General features: G+C 46.8%; 1 protein-coding gene across 1 annotated transcript in view; it reads right to left on the bottom strand.

Moving 5' to 3' along the window:
- Positions 1-10,832: 10,832 nt before the first annotated feature.
- The window catches only part of IFT74 (intraflagellar transport 74), a 496,520-nt gene continuing 494,611 nt past the window's right edge, over positions 10,833-12,741 (bottom strand). Inside the window, exon 20 of the mRNA XM_086962124.1 lies at positions 10,833-11,337. Within this exon, the coding sequence (XP_086818250.1) occupies positions 11,222-11,337 (116 nt within the window). The 3' untranslated portion in view covers positions 10,833-11,221. The remainder of the gene's footprint in view (positions 11,338-12,741) is intronic.

Below are 12,741 nucleotides of genomic sequence, written 5' to 3'. Positions count from 1 at the left end.
AGATATATCGTTACACAAGTAAATAACTTGTGCATCTGAAAGGATCGCCCGAAGCTCCAGAAGGCTGATATGGAGCCGGGACTCCGCCGGAGACCAGAGGCCTCTGATCTCTGCCACTCCCATGTGGCCACCCCATTCCAGGGGGGACGCATCTGTCACCACTTTGTGCTCCGGTTGGGGAAGGGAGAGGGATCTGCCGCTGACCAAATGAAGGTTCGTGAGCCACCACTGCAATTGTTGTGCCTTGCCCTCCGAGATCTGGACGTAGTCGGACAGGTTCCCCTGATGCTGCGCCCACTGTAACTTCAGGTCCCACTGCAGAGCCCGCATATGCCATCTGGCAAGGTTGGTGAGCAGAATGCAGGAGGCCATGAGGCCCAGCAGCCTCAAGGTCGTCCTAATGGAAACCCGGGGTAACGGCTAAAAGCGCAGAATCATAGCCTGAATGTCCCCGACTCACTGTTCGGGAGGATAGACTCGAAACTGCACTGTGTCCAGATGTGTTTCAATGAAGAGGAGCTTCTGCACATTGATGGAGAACCCCAGCAAATGCAGGAGGTCGGCCGTAGTCTGGAGGTGGGAGATGACTGTTTGGGGCAAGCCCGCCTTCAACAACCAGTCGTCGAGATGGGGGAAGACTGAAACCCCTGATCTGCGCAGATGAGCTGCGACCACCGCCATCACTTTCGTGAACACTAGAGGGGCGCTTGTAAGGCCAAAGGGGAGCACAGTGAACTGAAAATGCTCCTGCCCTACCATGAATCGCAGGTAGCGTTGGTGGGCCGGTGTGATGGGGATATGAAAATAGGCGTCCTGCAGGTCAAACGCTACCAACCAGTCTTGCGGGTCGAGGGCAGACAAGACCTGAGCAAGTGTGAGCATCTTGAACTTCTCCTTCCAGGGGAAGCTATTGATATTCCGAAGGTCCAAGACAGGACGCAGGCCTTTGTCCTTCTTTGGAACCAAGAAGTAGTGGGAGTAACAACCAGGGCCGGACTGGGAACCACAACCGGCTCCGGCAAAGTGCTCGGCCGCCCCCCCCTCCTCACTTGTGGGGGTTGGAGGGGCCGCCAAGCACTTTGCCGGGGCCGGTTTTCGGCCGATTTTGGTACAGGGCCGATTTTGCAGCTATGCTGCAAAAGCGGCCCTGTTGCAAAAACGGCCCCCAGGGGCCCAAAACCAGCCCCCACCTGTGCGGCGCACCGGGGGATTGCCCGGTGCCGCTATGGCCAGTCCGGCCCTGGTAACAACCACAGCCAACTTCTAGCATCGGAACGCGCTCGATGGCCCCTTTGGCCAAGAGGGTCGTAACTTCCTGCTGGAGAAGTGTTGAGTGATCCCCTGACATGCGGTGGCACTGTGGTGGCTTGGCTGGAGGGGTAGACTTAAAGGGGAGGGAGTAGGCCCTTCAGACCTGTTGCAGAACTCACCTGTCTGATGTGATGGTGCGCCAGTGATGGCGGTGATGGCGAATCCTGCCTTCCACTGGCGTCTGGTGGACCTGAAACACCGGACTAGGAAGGTTTGGAGGCAGCGGCTGCAGGGGGGGTGGTGGACTAACCCACACGATGGCCCTGTGACCCGCCTCTGCGGGTCCCGCGTCCGCGGCTGTGCTGAGACTGTTGTTGCGCAGGCCTGTGGCTTTGCAACGAACGTGCTTGGGCGACCCTTACTTGGCCATGAAAGGAGCGAAAAGCAGAAGCTGAAGGAGTGTGTGTGACCGAAAGGCCCAAGGACTTGACCGCACTGTCTGCTTTAGCGCCGACCAGGCGAGTGCATTCAAAGGGCATGTCCATCAACGTGTTCAGGACATCCCCAGAAAAGCCTGTCGTTCTTAGCAAGGCGTGACGGCGTAGAGCCACTGTTGTTGAAATCGCCCTGCCCAGCGAGTCAGCAGTGTCAAGACCACAACGGATGGTGAACTTGGCTGCGTCTCTCCTCTCAACAATTGCTTGTGAAAGAATTGTCCGAGCCTCCACCGGACACTGAGGCAGCACTTGTGCAACCGTATCCCACACAGAATGGGAGTAACAGCCCAAGAGACATACAGTGTTCACAGACCGCAGATCTGAACTGGTGGAAGAGAACATCTTCTTCCCAAATTGCTCCAGTTTCTTGGATTCCCTGTCCGGAGGTGCTGAAGGGAATGCACTTGGGGACGCAGAGGCTTGGACAACCAAGCTCTCGGGGTGGGGTGTTGGGAGAGGAAAACGGGGTCGCCCGGGGCCTGGCGATGGCGTTGGGCCATGTTTTTGTCCACAGGAGCCCATGTGTTGGGCCTGGACCAGGTGCCCAAAAGAACGTCTGAGAGTGACTTGTTAAAGGGCAGCAGTGGCTCCGTAGTAGCAGAAGCTGGCCGAAGCACCTCTGTCAGGAGATTAGTCTTGACGGCCACAGTAGGGAGTTCCAGGTGGAGAGCGTCGGCTGCCCTACGCAACACCATAGAGTATGATCCACCCTCCTACGCAGCCACAGTAGAAGAAGATAGTGCGCCAGGTTCCGGAGCATTATCCTGGTCACCTGCATCCCCCGGATCCTCATCCCAGTCCTGGTCTAACTCACATTGGGCTGCTAAAGGGTCCTCAGACCTCTCCCAGTCCTCCCTGTCCTCCATAGCCTGTGGAACAGGTGGAACATACGGAGGTGGGTGGACAAAGGGAAAGAAATTCCCAAACGGCGTCGGAATCAGAGTCGGTCGACACCCTTCCGGCAACTGTCCCACGCCAGGGAGGGAGCTGGGGACGGCGTCGGCCGGGTTTGCCGCCAGCGTCGGCGATGCCGGTGGAGGTCGCACGGGGCTAACCGGCATGGACAGGGATCCAGGTCTGGATCCACGGGGGTCCCTCAGCGTCAACGCCGGAGTCATCGAAGACGTCGGGCCGGTGCCAGCAACGTCAAAGAACGAGGACCCCCAGCCGGGCCAGCCGGGCCCGAAGTCACACCGGCGGGGCCGGACGGTCCAAAGACATGTGCCATGGCTGACAGGAACTCCTGCAGCTGGACCGGAGTCGCTGATGGACCCGGAAAGGGCAGGTATGCCATTGGCAACTGCGTAGGCTCCGCCTGTGCCGCAGGGGCGGTGCCACCTGCCCCTTTAGCCGCTTTGCGTGACCGGCTAGGGGATGGCGAAGAGCAACAACGCATCTTTGACTTTTTATGCTTCGCCTTACCTGACTTCGAGTCCGAAGACTTCGAGTGATGGTGATGGCTCCGCGCCCGGTCCCTCGACCTCCCTGTGGACCGGGACCATTAACGACGCGTAACCGACTCCTGGGCCTCCAGCCACTTTCGAGACCGCTCCCACAAAGTTTTCTGAGCCGTGGCCCGGTGTGGGGGCACAACTCGGAGTCGTGGTCGTGCCCCAAGCAGTAGAGACACTCACGGTGCTGGTCCATCACCAACATTGTGTGGGGACAGGCCACGTAAGACTTAAAACCGGGAATCCCTATACACCTGTAGATTGATATAGTACTTGAAAACAGAGACAAAAGTCCCAAAAAAACTCAGTCAAAAAATGACTGGGGGTATCGCTCTCTCCGGATCTGCGCTTGCTGGAGCGGAAAAAGAAAGAACTGAAGTCAGCGCGTGTGGGCAAGTCTAAGTAGCTCCAGCGAAGTCATCTCGGCGACTACGATGCCAGCGACGTACGCGGAGCAGTACGACAAAGCCTACAGATGCGCAAGGGTACTGTTGACGAAAAACCTTTCCTGATCCAGTCTGATGCCTGGGGATATACTAAGGTAAGGAATCTATCACTAACGTGTCTCTTTCAGATATAAGAATTTGACACAAAGCCAGATCAAACTATTTTGGTTAATATGCCTTTAGTTAACCCCTTGAACGCGTCTGGAATTCCCCCGCGGTGCGGGCGAATTCCAAGTGTGCGCAGTACTGCCGTCCTCACACGCCCACCGCGATGCATGAAAAGGGTTAAATCCAAAGGGTGTTTGCCCTAGTTCACCCCAGACAGACCCTATTTGCATAAATTGATGGGAGGTTACCACTTTAGATGACGGACCAATTTTGACGCTGCCTGAGGGTCAATCTTTTTCTGAGGGTCAATCTTTGGCGATAACAACCATTAGTACGAAAAAGCTGATGATACTGCTTGATGTCACATGATCAACATGCAAACCTGGACCCAAGTTTTTTATGTCAGTGTGGCGGAGGAGCATTGCTCCACTGCTTTCAAGCAGAGTGAGAAGCAATAATATGTGAAAACACATCTTGACAATGTGAATGAATGTAGATCAGGCACGCTATGGCTAACATGTTTTCTGCTCTGGTATTTTTTGGGAAAAACAGCAGTGGTTTAATGAACCATACATACGAAAAAAAGCAACACCACAGAAAATGAATATCTAATACATTTATCAGTAAGTGATTACAGAGCTGGGAATGAGACATGGATGCAGTAGTTTACTGCAGTGACTAACACAACACTTTCCATGGCAATGGATAGCAGAGAAATTCTAAAAATATCTAAATGACCAATATGTTTGTTAGAAAGGAAGCAGTCAGTCTAATTATTTATTTATTGCCAGTTATCAACAAAGAGAACTGTAGGAGAATTAATTCAGTGAGACGCAGCGAAAGGAGGAGTAAAGTAGAAGTGGCTGCTAGAACAGGTAAGGCTGTGGGGCGGTGAGGCGGGGCAGTGAGGGGAGGCGAGGGCAGGGCAGGTGGGTTGTGGAGTTCGAAATACGACTGGATAAGTGAGAGTACATAAATAAATAAATAAAACCACTTATTTTGCGTTCGCCGCATCGCCGAGTCACTACTACATTTGCATCAGTGAGGCAGCTAAGTATTGTAAATTAAAAATGCATGTTAGTGTAACTGTAACCACCTCCGCCATGGTGTTCTTGCTCAAGCTAACTGTGTCTAAGTGGATGTGATGGTTTTTGATGATTTAAAGCCCCTCTTTCGGGTCTTTTTTTTAATTTTTATTTTTAAACTTTGTTTATTAATTGAAATCACAGTAGTACATTACATTGTTAAACAGCATATTGCATACTTTCATCAAAATATTCCAGTAAAAACATTAATCAAGAATTACTCATTACATATCTCCTACCAGTCTCTTTTGCCTGCGCATTTCCATTTCAATCGTGGGTGACACACATAGATCTCCCGTTTTTGTTCCACTGTGACCACTTCCTATCCCATTTCTTAGGGCATCCCCGAGCCTTATAGACCTCAGTCTCGGCCAGCAAATCTATCTATTTCTTTGACCCATAGGGTGACACGAGGTGGGTTTATGTCCCCCCAACCCTTAGCCGATTCTCTCTTTACCAGCGTGTAACCCAGTGTTGTGAATTGCTGTCCGACTTCCGTTAGGTCAGTGGCTTCCCAGATATTCAATAATCCGAGTTGTGGGGTTAGTGTTATAGCTTTTCCCAGGGCTGTGAACATGTGATTCGTGGCTCTCTCCCAAAGGGGGCGTACCCTTGGGCAGGACCACAATGTATGGTAGAATGTGGCCTGCTGACCACATCCCCTTACACATCTGTCATCAGGTTAGGGCCCTATCTTGGCCAAAACTATCCCTATAATATATGATCGATGGAGTATTCTAAGCTGAATCAGGTGAAATCTCTGAGTGATAGCTGCAGCACGTGGGGACATCAGTGCCGACTGTCAGTCTTCGTCCTCTTTAGGGCCTATTTCTTCTTGCCATCGCTCCCTGAGCTTCGAGAAGGTATCTGGGAGGTTGTTACTCAGCTTCTTGTAAATTAAGGATATTGCTTTTGACTTGAGAGGCCCGCCAAGCAGGCGATCTTCCAGAGGTGATGACTCCGGTACTCTCTTCCAGATCTTGGCTCTCAAGATGAGCTTTGAAGATCTCATGATCTCAGACTACTGCATCTGCATTGTTTTACAAGCTCATGCAAGCCTCATTGAAATCCTGTATTTAAAAAGTCTATAGATTTGTGTCTTGTCTTTGCTTAGGAAGCTTGCTTATTTCTTATGATTCAGGAGGACCCTCCGGCAAACTGAATCTGTGAGTCACGGATATTTATTCTTCTTTTTGTTAATAAACTTTCTCAGACTTTCATTGGTGTCTGTGCAGATCTTCTTCAACGATTCTGGGGCGTTGCTCCTGGGAAGTGCCTGTGCATGACTGGAGGTCGGGAGCAGATATGGTTTGGGTTCCACAACACCAGCAGCTAAAGTTAAGACACAACATGCCAGATGTACATAGGTCTTTTGTATTTCTTAATTGGCCGAATCGCAATATCAGCATGTTAAGAAATGCAAAACAGCTTTTACCTATGTACAAAGCCCTTTAGGGAATTGCAAAATGCATAGAAATCGCATTTTGCAATTCCCTATACAGAAAATCGCTCCTAGGGATTTCCTATTTGCGAATTCTTAGCACAAGAACAAAGCACTTACTAAATGAAAAATGAGCATTTAGGAAATGCAATTACCATCGAGTCAAAGTCGATGCTAACCATGTGCAATTTAAAAAGCATCCCAAGATGCTTTTTTTTTAAGTGCAAGGGAGCCCACACATGCTCCTAGGGCATGAGTGTGCTCTACATGTGCACCACTAGTTTTGGGATGCATTCAGGGGTGGCCTTAAGCCCATAGCCATCCTTGGTTTAGCATTTCCTAATTAGCAATTTCCTTATTGGAAATTGCTATTTAGGAAATGCAAAACCAGCCCATTGGTACGAACGGCATGTGATTTCCTAATTGCAATTTCCTAATAACTATTCTTACTGTGTAGGAATTACTATTAGAAAATCAGTCATTTCATACATATCATTTTGCATTTACTAAATAGAGATTCCTATGGAGTCGCTTTTTAGGAAATGCAAAATTGCATTTTCGTACATCTGGCCCAACATTCTCCTGGGGCAATTGGGTAGAGAAGCACTCAGTCTTTGACTCAACCAACTGGTGGACAACTCTAGTGCTTATGAAATATGCAGTCTGTTTGGGATTATTAACTGTATACATTTGAAGAATTAGGTCGGTGATGATGGGATAAACTGGTTTTTGGTAGGTACAGGTGGAGTCCTGGGCTAACACGAGTTAGCAATGTACTTGCAATCCACAGTATAGAAAAGGAATGCTTGGAACCCCTAGGACAGAACCTAATGGATTAATGTGTGAGTAAAAAAGGTGCACTGATATTGCTCCGCCGTAACCTCTGCAAGCTCTAGAAGACTTTGACTGGGCAAGTCTGAATATAAGTGGGTCAGTGTACAGACGTAAAATAATTTCCCTACCTATGAGAGGATAGGTAAGAAGTGTTGGACCCACCCTTACTTCTTTTACTCTTCTATCCATCTTTTTTCATGGCATAGGTATTTTCCAGCAGACCCATAACTGTGTAGCTGGTTGTGATTGAGAGTGCAGTAAGGAAAAGCAGACAGAAATATCTAACCCGGCAACGCCCCAGTGTGAGACTCTTGCCCATGTGATATACCACCAGTATTCGAGAAGCATCTGCAAATATTTTACTGACTAGGTCAGATGCACTAAGGGTGAGGATAAAATCACTTTCCAAAAGAAAGTATCTTTGTCCGGGAGCGCTTAAATAACCTAAAGAAATGATTGAAGGGTTCTAAGTATAAATCGAATCCAGAACAATTTGAAGCCCTCCAAAATTGGTATATAGAAACTATGAACCGCAGACAAGATTCATAGGTGCAGGTATTGAAAGACAAGAAACTGAGACATCAAATGTGTCACTTAAGGAATAGGGTCAGGACTTTTTACTGAACTATATGACACCAAAACAACACAAATCTAATCAGTAGAACCGGAGTTATGAATTTTTAAAGTTGAAAGTGAAAACTACTGCTTAAAATTACAAAGCGCCAAACGCAGACATCTAGTCATTCAAGACTGAGGCAAAGTCGAAAGCTATGGCTGACCCTGATTAAATGCTGTACGGATACCCAAGGTGGATTGGTCCGTGGCTCCCCTATTTTTTAGACTTAAAAGAAATTTCAAGGAAAAATGTCTGAGAAGGTAAAGTTCAGCGGGAAAGGTAGCTGGTGGTGTCAGAGGAGGAGTCATTGTTGACGAAGAGCCGCTCTGGGAAGTCGCGGTGAAGCTTCCTTCATTCGGACTGAGTCTCTTTTTTAGAAGTCAAAGATCTCCAGCAGGATGAAGCTGCAGGCTGTAGCCAACTAGAGCTTCATGAAGCTGGATACGCTTTCTGTGAGGAGTTGCTGAACAGGATCTGCAACTGCGGAGAAAAATGTAAGGGGAGCTGCCACAAAGTAAGGCCAACCGGCAATGCACCTTGGGCGGATCAACGAGCAGGAAGGCACTGGTCTCTTCTTGGTTCTCAGTGTATTTTGTTGCCAAAACAAGTCTCAAGTTTTGGATTTTGGCTATCTGGGTACCTTGTGCACCACTTCCAAGGGTCCAGGATTGAAGAGGCACCACTTGGAGGGTCAGGACTTACTTAGGCAGAGTTCAGGTGTGGGGTCAAGATGATTGGAGCCTTTTCGGTCACTGAGGCTCTGATCAGGAAGCCAGCCAATTAGCCCTCAGAGTCATTTCTGGAAGTCCAGGGTTCAAGGAGAAAAGCAGGACTGAAGCAGGAGGGCCGACCTCTGGGGCTTAGAGCAGGCCCCAGGCAGCAGAGCAATCCTTCTTGGTGCAGCAAAGCAGTCCCTCTGAAGTACACAGAAGGCCACTGCAGAAGGCAGTTCTCTGAGAGTCCTTCTGCAGGTCCAGGAATTAACTGACGAGTTAGGTCTAAGAGCCCCATTTTTATCCCTGGTGCCTTCTTCAAAGTGGGAGAAACTTCAGAAGGAAATCCCCACAGACGTGTCTGGAATTTTCTGCCTCCAGCCTGGCTAGGGTTAGGCTAAGGTGAAGTTATTTGTGTGACAGCAGGGCTCAGCCTATTGATGTGTAAGTGGAGCTGTGCCCAGCTCCGTCCCCATCCTGCCTGAGATGGCCCATCCAGGCTCACCTAATCATTCTATTGTGCGCCTGTCTGGGAGGAATATTCAATGGCCTACTACTACTCACACCTAGTCATGTGACCCAAGAACAGGCTTAATGCATCAAATGGTTGGGACAAGAAAATGGCAACTTTCTAAAAGTGGCATTTTCAGAATTGCAACTTAAAATTCACCTTTACCTTTGAAGAGGATTATAAATGACAATGCCTCAGTTACCAAACATGACTTTCCTACCTGCTCCCAATCAAAAGTCAGCACGTCTTAAATGTAATAATGTAACCCAATGCTACCGTATGGGAGAGGTAGAACTTACATTAATGGAAACATAATGTGTGAGTTTTTCACTACCAGGACAATTAAAACTGAAACGTACATGTCCAAATTGTTTATTACAATGCACGCTGCCATGTGAGCTGTTTAGGGCCTACCTCAGGGTGACTTAAACGTAATAAAAAGGGAGTTTTAGACTTGGCAAAGGGGGTAATATTGCTAAGTTAAATTAGCAGTTTAAAACAGCTGGCAGGCTGCAATGGCAGGACTTAGACATTTTTCTAAAGGGCATCTTAAGTGAATGGTACAATAATGCTGCAGGTCCACTAGTAGCATTTAATTTACAGTCCCTAGGTGTATGGTAAACCACATTACGAGGGACTTAAAAGTAAATTACATACATCAAACAGGTGTAAGCCAAATTTACCATGTTTTATGGAGTGAGCACACGCGCTTGAGCACTGGTAAGCAGTGTTAAAGTGCCCAAAGTCCTAAGGCAAACAAAATCAAATTAAGAAAACTAGGAGGGTGAGTGAAAAACTTTGGGAGAAGACCACCCTAAGGCTGACAGGCCTAACAGTTATGCTACTCGAAATTGCAAGGTTAATATCCACCCCATATAGCAATAACAAGTGTACACGAATGGAGAAAGTGAATATTAGTTGCCCATTGGAGTAGTTTAGGACTCATAGTGGCCTTCCTTGATATGACTAACATCCATTTAACATATGGCGGTGGCATCTGTGTAAGAAGAGGCACACAATAGCTGAGAGACACAAAGCATGTGAATGTTCAAGAGTAAAGGTGGGGAGAATGATGTTATGGAGTGCCATTGGCGAGTGGGACCACCTTGTGAAGGTCACAGTTGACATGGCCTCTTACAGTAAAGGGTCTGACTGCGGACAAACCTTGATTTGTCATACAGTGAGAGATTTTGCATCAGTAGAGTTTCATAGGAATACAAATACTGGGCATTACTCTAGTGTCCCCAATACACTACTAATTGATTGGCCTCGGTCTTCTCCCTCAGTTGTACAAATTGTCTACAGCACCGTTCTAAGGTCCAACACTTTTGTTCTTCTAGGACCATTGAGGTGCAACTGTCCAGCAAAGTTTCAAACCGACATCCAAGGATCCCAGCATTGTGCAGCTCACCTCATCTTCAACATGCACACTATTAGGCATTCAATGGCGCTAGATCAAAGAAAAATCTTAATTCAAACCTGGGACCACACATGCTATCTTCCTATGGTTTTAGATCCCTCCTACGTGATTAGACGACAAAGCCAGCATTTTAGTTTATTTCAAAGTTCAACTCTGGAACTCTTTTTCACACAAACTCATACTAACGCTTAGATACATACTGTTCCACTCGGTGGATGGGCTAGACGTACTCTTGGAAATACCACAGTTGCTTCTCTCTCCTTCAGCAAACATTTCCTACAGTGCCTTTGCAGTGATACAAGAGCTGCACAAAAACTAAATAAGGGACTAGATACAACTTCATAGATATTCGCTAGCATACGGCAATGTGCAATTCTTTTGATCTATTAAGGAACTGATCACAAAACCTTACATTAGGTAATGCTATACTTACCCCAAAACAAAAAGGTGTAGAGAAAGCATATTTTACATCATTTAATATATACGTCATAGAATCAAGTTAACAAGCCATGAAATACAAACATAAATGTGTACATGTATTGGTCAAATCCAATATCATTGTACATCATACAAAACAGAAGTATCAAAACTAACATTAAAAACTTTGGTAAAGGTGCTTGTAAGCAAAATACTTTATTACTAAGAAAGGAACATAGAAAAAAAATAACACAACAGGTGTACAGCTGCTGACATTTTAGAAAGCTGGTTATGGTCCTTTGGTAACTGTTCATATTTCGGTTAACGTAAACGGCACACGTTTTGCACAGTACATTTTCTGGCTGAATTATTATTACTTTTTTTTATTCGATCCTTTTGAGTTGTTTAGATACAGGGAAATGGTTCCTATATTAGTTCCTAGAATTCTGCAGAGCCTCAATAAGGGCTTTGTTGTAGTCTTCAATCTGGTTTGTCACGTTTTTCATCACTGGCCGGTAGTCGCTCTCTTGGCTCTTTGACGCAATGACTGATGGGTAGAGTTAAGGAAAGCCATCTGCCTATCAATACTGCTCATGTATGTCGATACAACAATGTAGAAAATGTGCATGTGCCTAATAGTATTCAGGTAAACCTTGGCTTGGAGCCCTTCTAGAGATCTGCTGCTCAATCTTTACTGCGCCTCTGCACCGGTCTAGTTTTCTCCAAATAAATTTAAATGGATACAAACTAAAGCAACTTCTGTTAGTTGTCTGACTTTCTTAAACTGCTGTACCCACAGTCTGTGTTCTTCTAGAAGAGCATAACAGATCACGTACCAGACACTGCACACGAGTCAGTAGCTTAATCACTTGAAATAAATATATCTTATGCACTGTCAACTGGCATGCACCCCTGAAAATAATCTATCCAGATGTTACATTGGACGTTTCTTTGTATGTTACAATACCTGGTAATCTGACACATTCCACTGAGTGTCTACTAAAGCAGTGACATCTCATTTGGACCCTTGACAACCAATTCCAATATGTTGTGAAGTTACCAAACCCAGGGAGTAATGGGACGCAGAAATGAAATGTTACCCTCAAGGAGTGTCTAGTAGTCACTGAACCAATTCTGCAGCCATAAACAAAATTAGAAAAGTGATGAGAGATATTCTGTTTCCCCAAATATGAGGGACCTTACCCTATTGCCTGCCTGTGTGTGCCAGTTCTCTCTCAGATATCTATGCATCAATAACTGTCACAACCTAATTCTATGGTATTTTTCAGACATGTAAGAGTTCGAGCATTGCCTATGACGAAAGTGGAAGATTAGGGTGGGTGTTGTAAGGGAGGAAGAGGTAATACTATGGCCCTCTTTTACAAGGTAGCTGAAAATCCAAAAGTGCGAATATACAGGAGTTTGCGCCTGCGTGGGGATTACGATTTTAGCATAATAAAAAAGAATTGCCAATATTTTCCCAGACAGGTTTAATTTCTATTATTATTGGTTCTTATTAAGGGCAGACATTTCACCCTATTAGAGATTCATGGCACTGCTGCGAGGGTTAAAGCAGATATTGGAAACGGAGTTGGGAGTTTTGGCAGAAAAAACTTGGAAAATTGTATTCAGAGTAAAGAGCTTGTAAGGAGGGAACATGTGCATGAATCAGGGCTCAAACGGCGGTTTATTTGGTTAGCATTCATTCCAAAATGTATAAATCTGAATTGGGTAAGAATCCCACACCCGGTTGGGTTATTTCATAGTTAATTAACAGCCAACAGTGGAGAAGTGTGGCTCACTGGTTAGAGCAGGCAGACCCTTAAGCAGAGGTCAGACCCGGGACCAGGGTTCGATTCCCGACGCGGCAGGGTGTTAAGCTCAAATGTCCACGGACTCGATAATTCTCGCTTCGGTGCCTGACCTAATCATGGGTTCACACTCTGCAACT

The sequence above is a fragment of the Lissotriton vulgaris genome, chromosome 3_1, assembly GCF_964263255.1.
Source record: "Lissotriton vulgaris chromosome 3_1, aLisVul1.2, whole genome shotgun sequence".
Classification (NCBI taxonomy): Eukaryota; Metazoa; Chordata; class Amphibia; order Caudata; family Salamandridae; genus Lissotriton; species Lissotriton vulgaris.
Note: the sequence above shows the minus strand (reverse complement) of the source record. Positions and strands in the feature narration are given on the sequence as shown.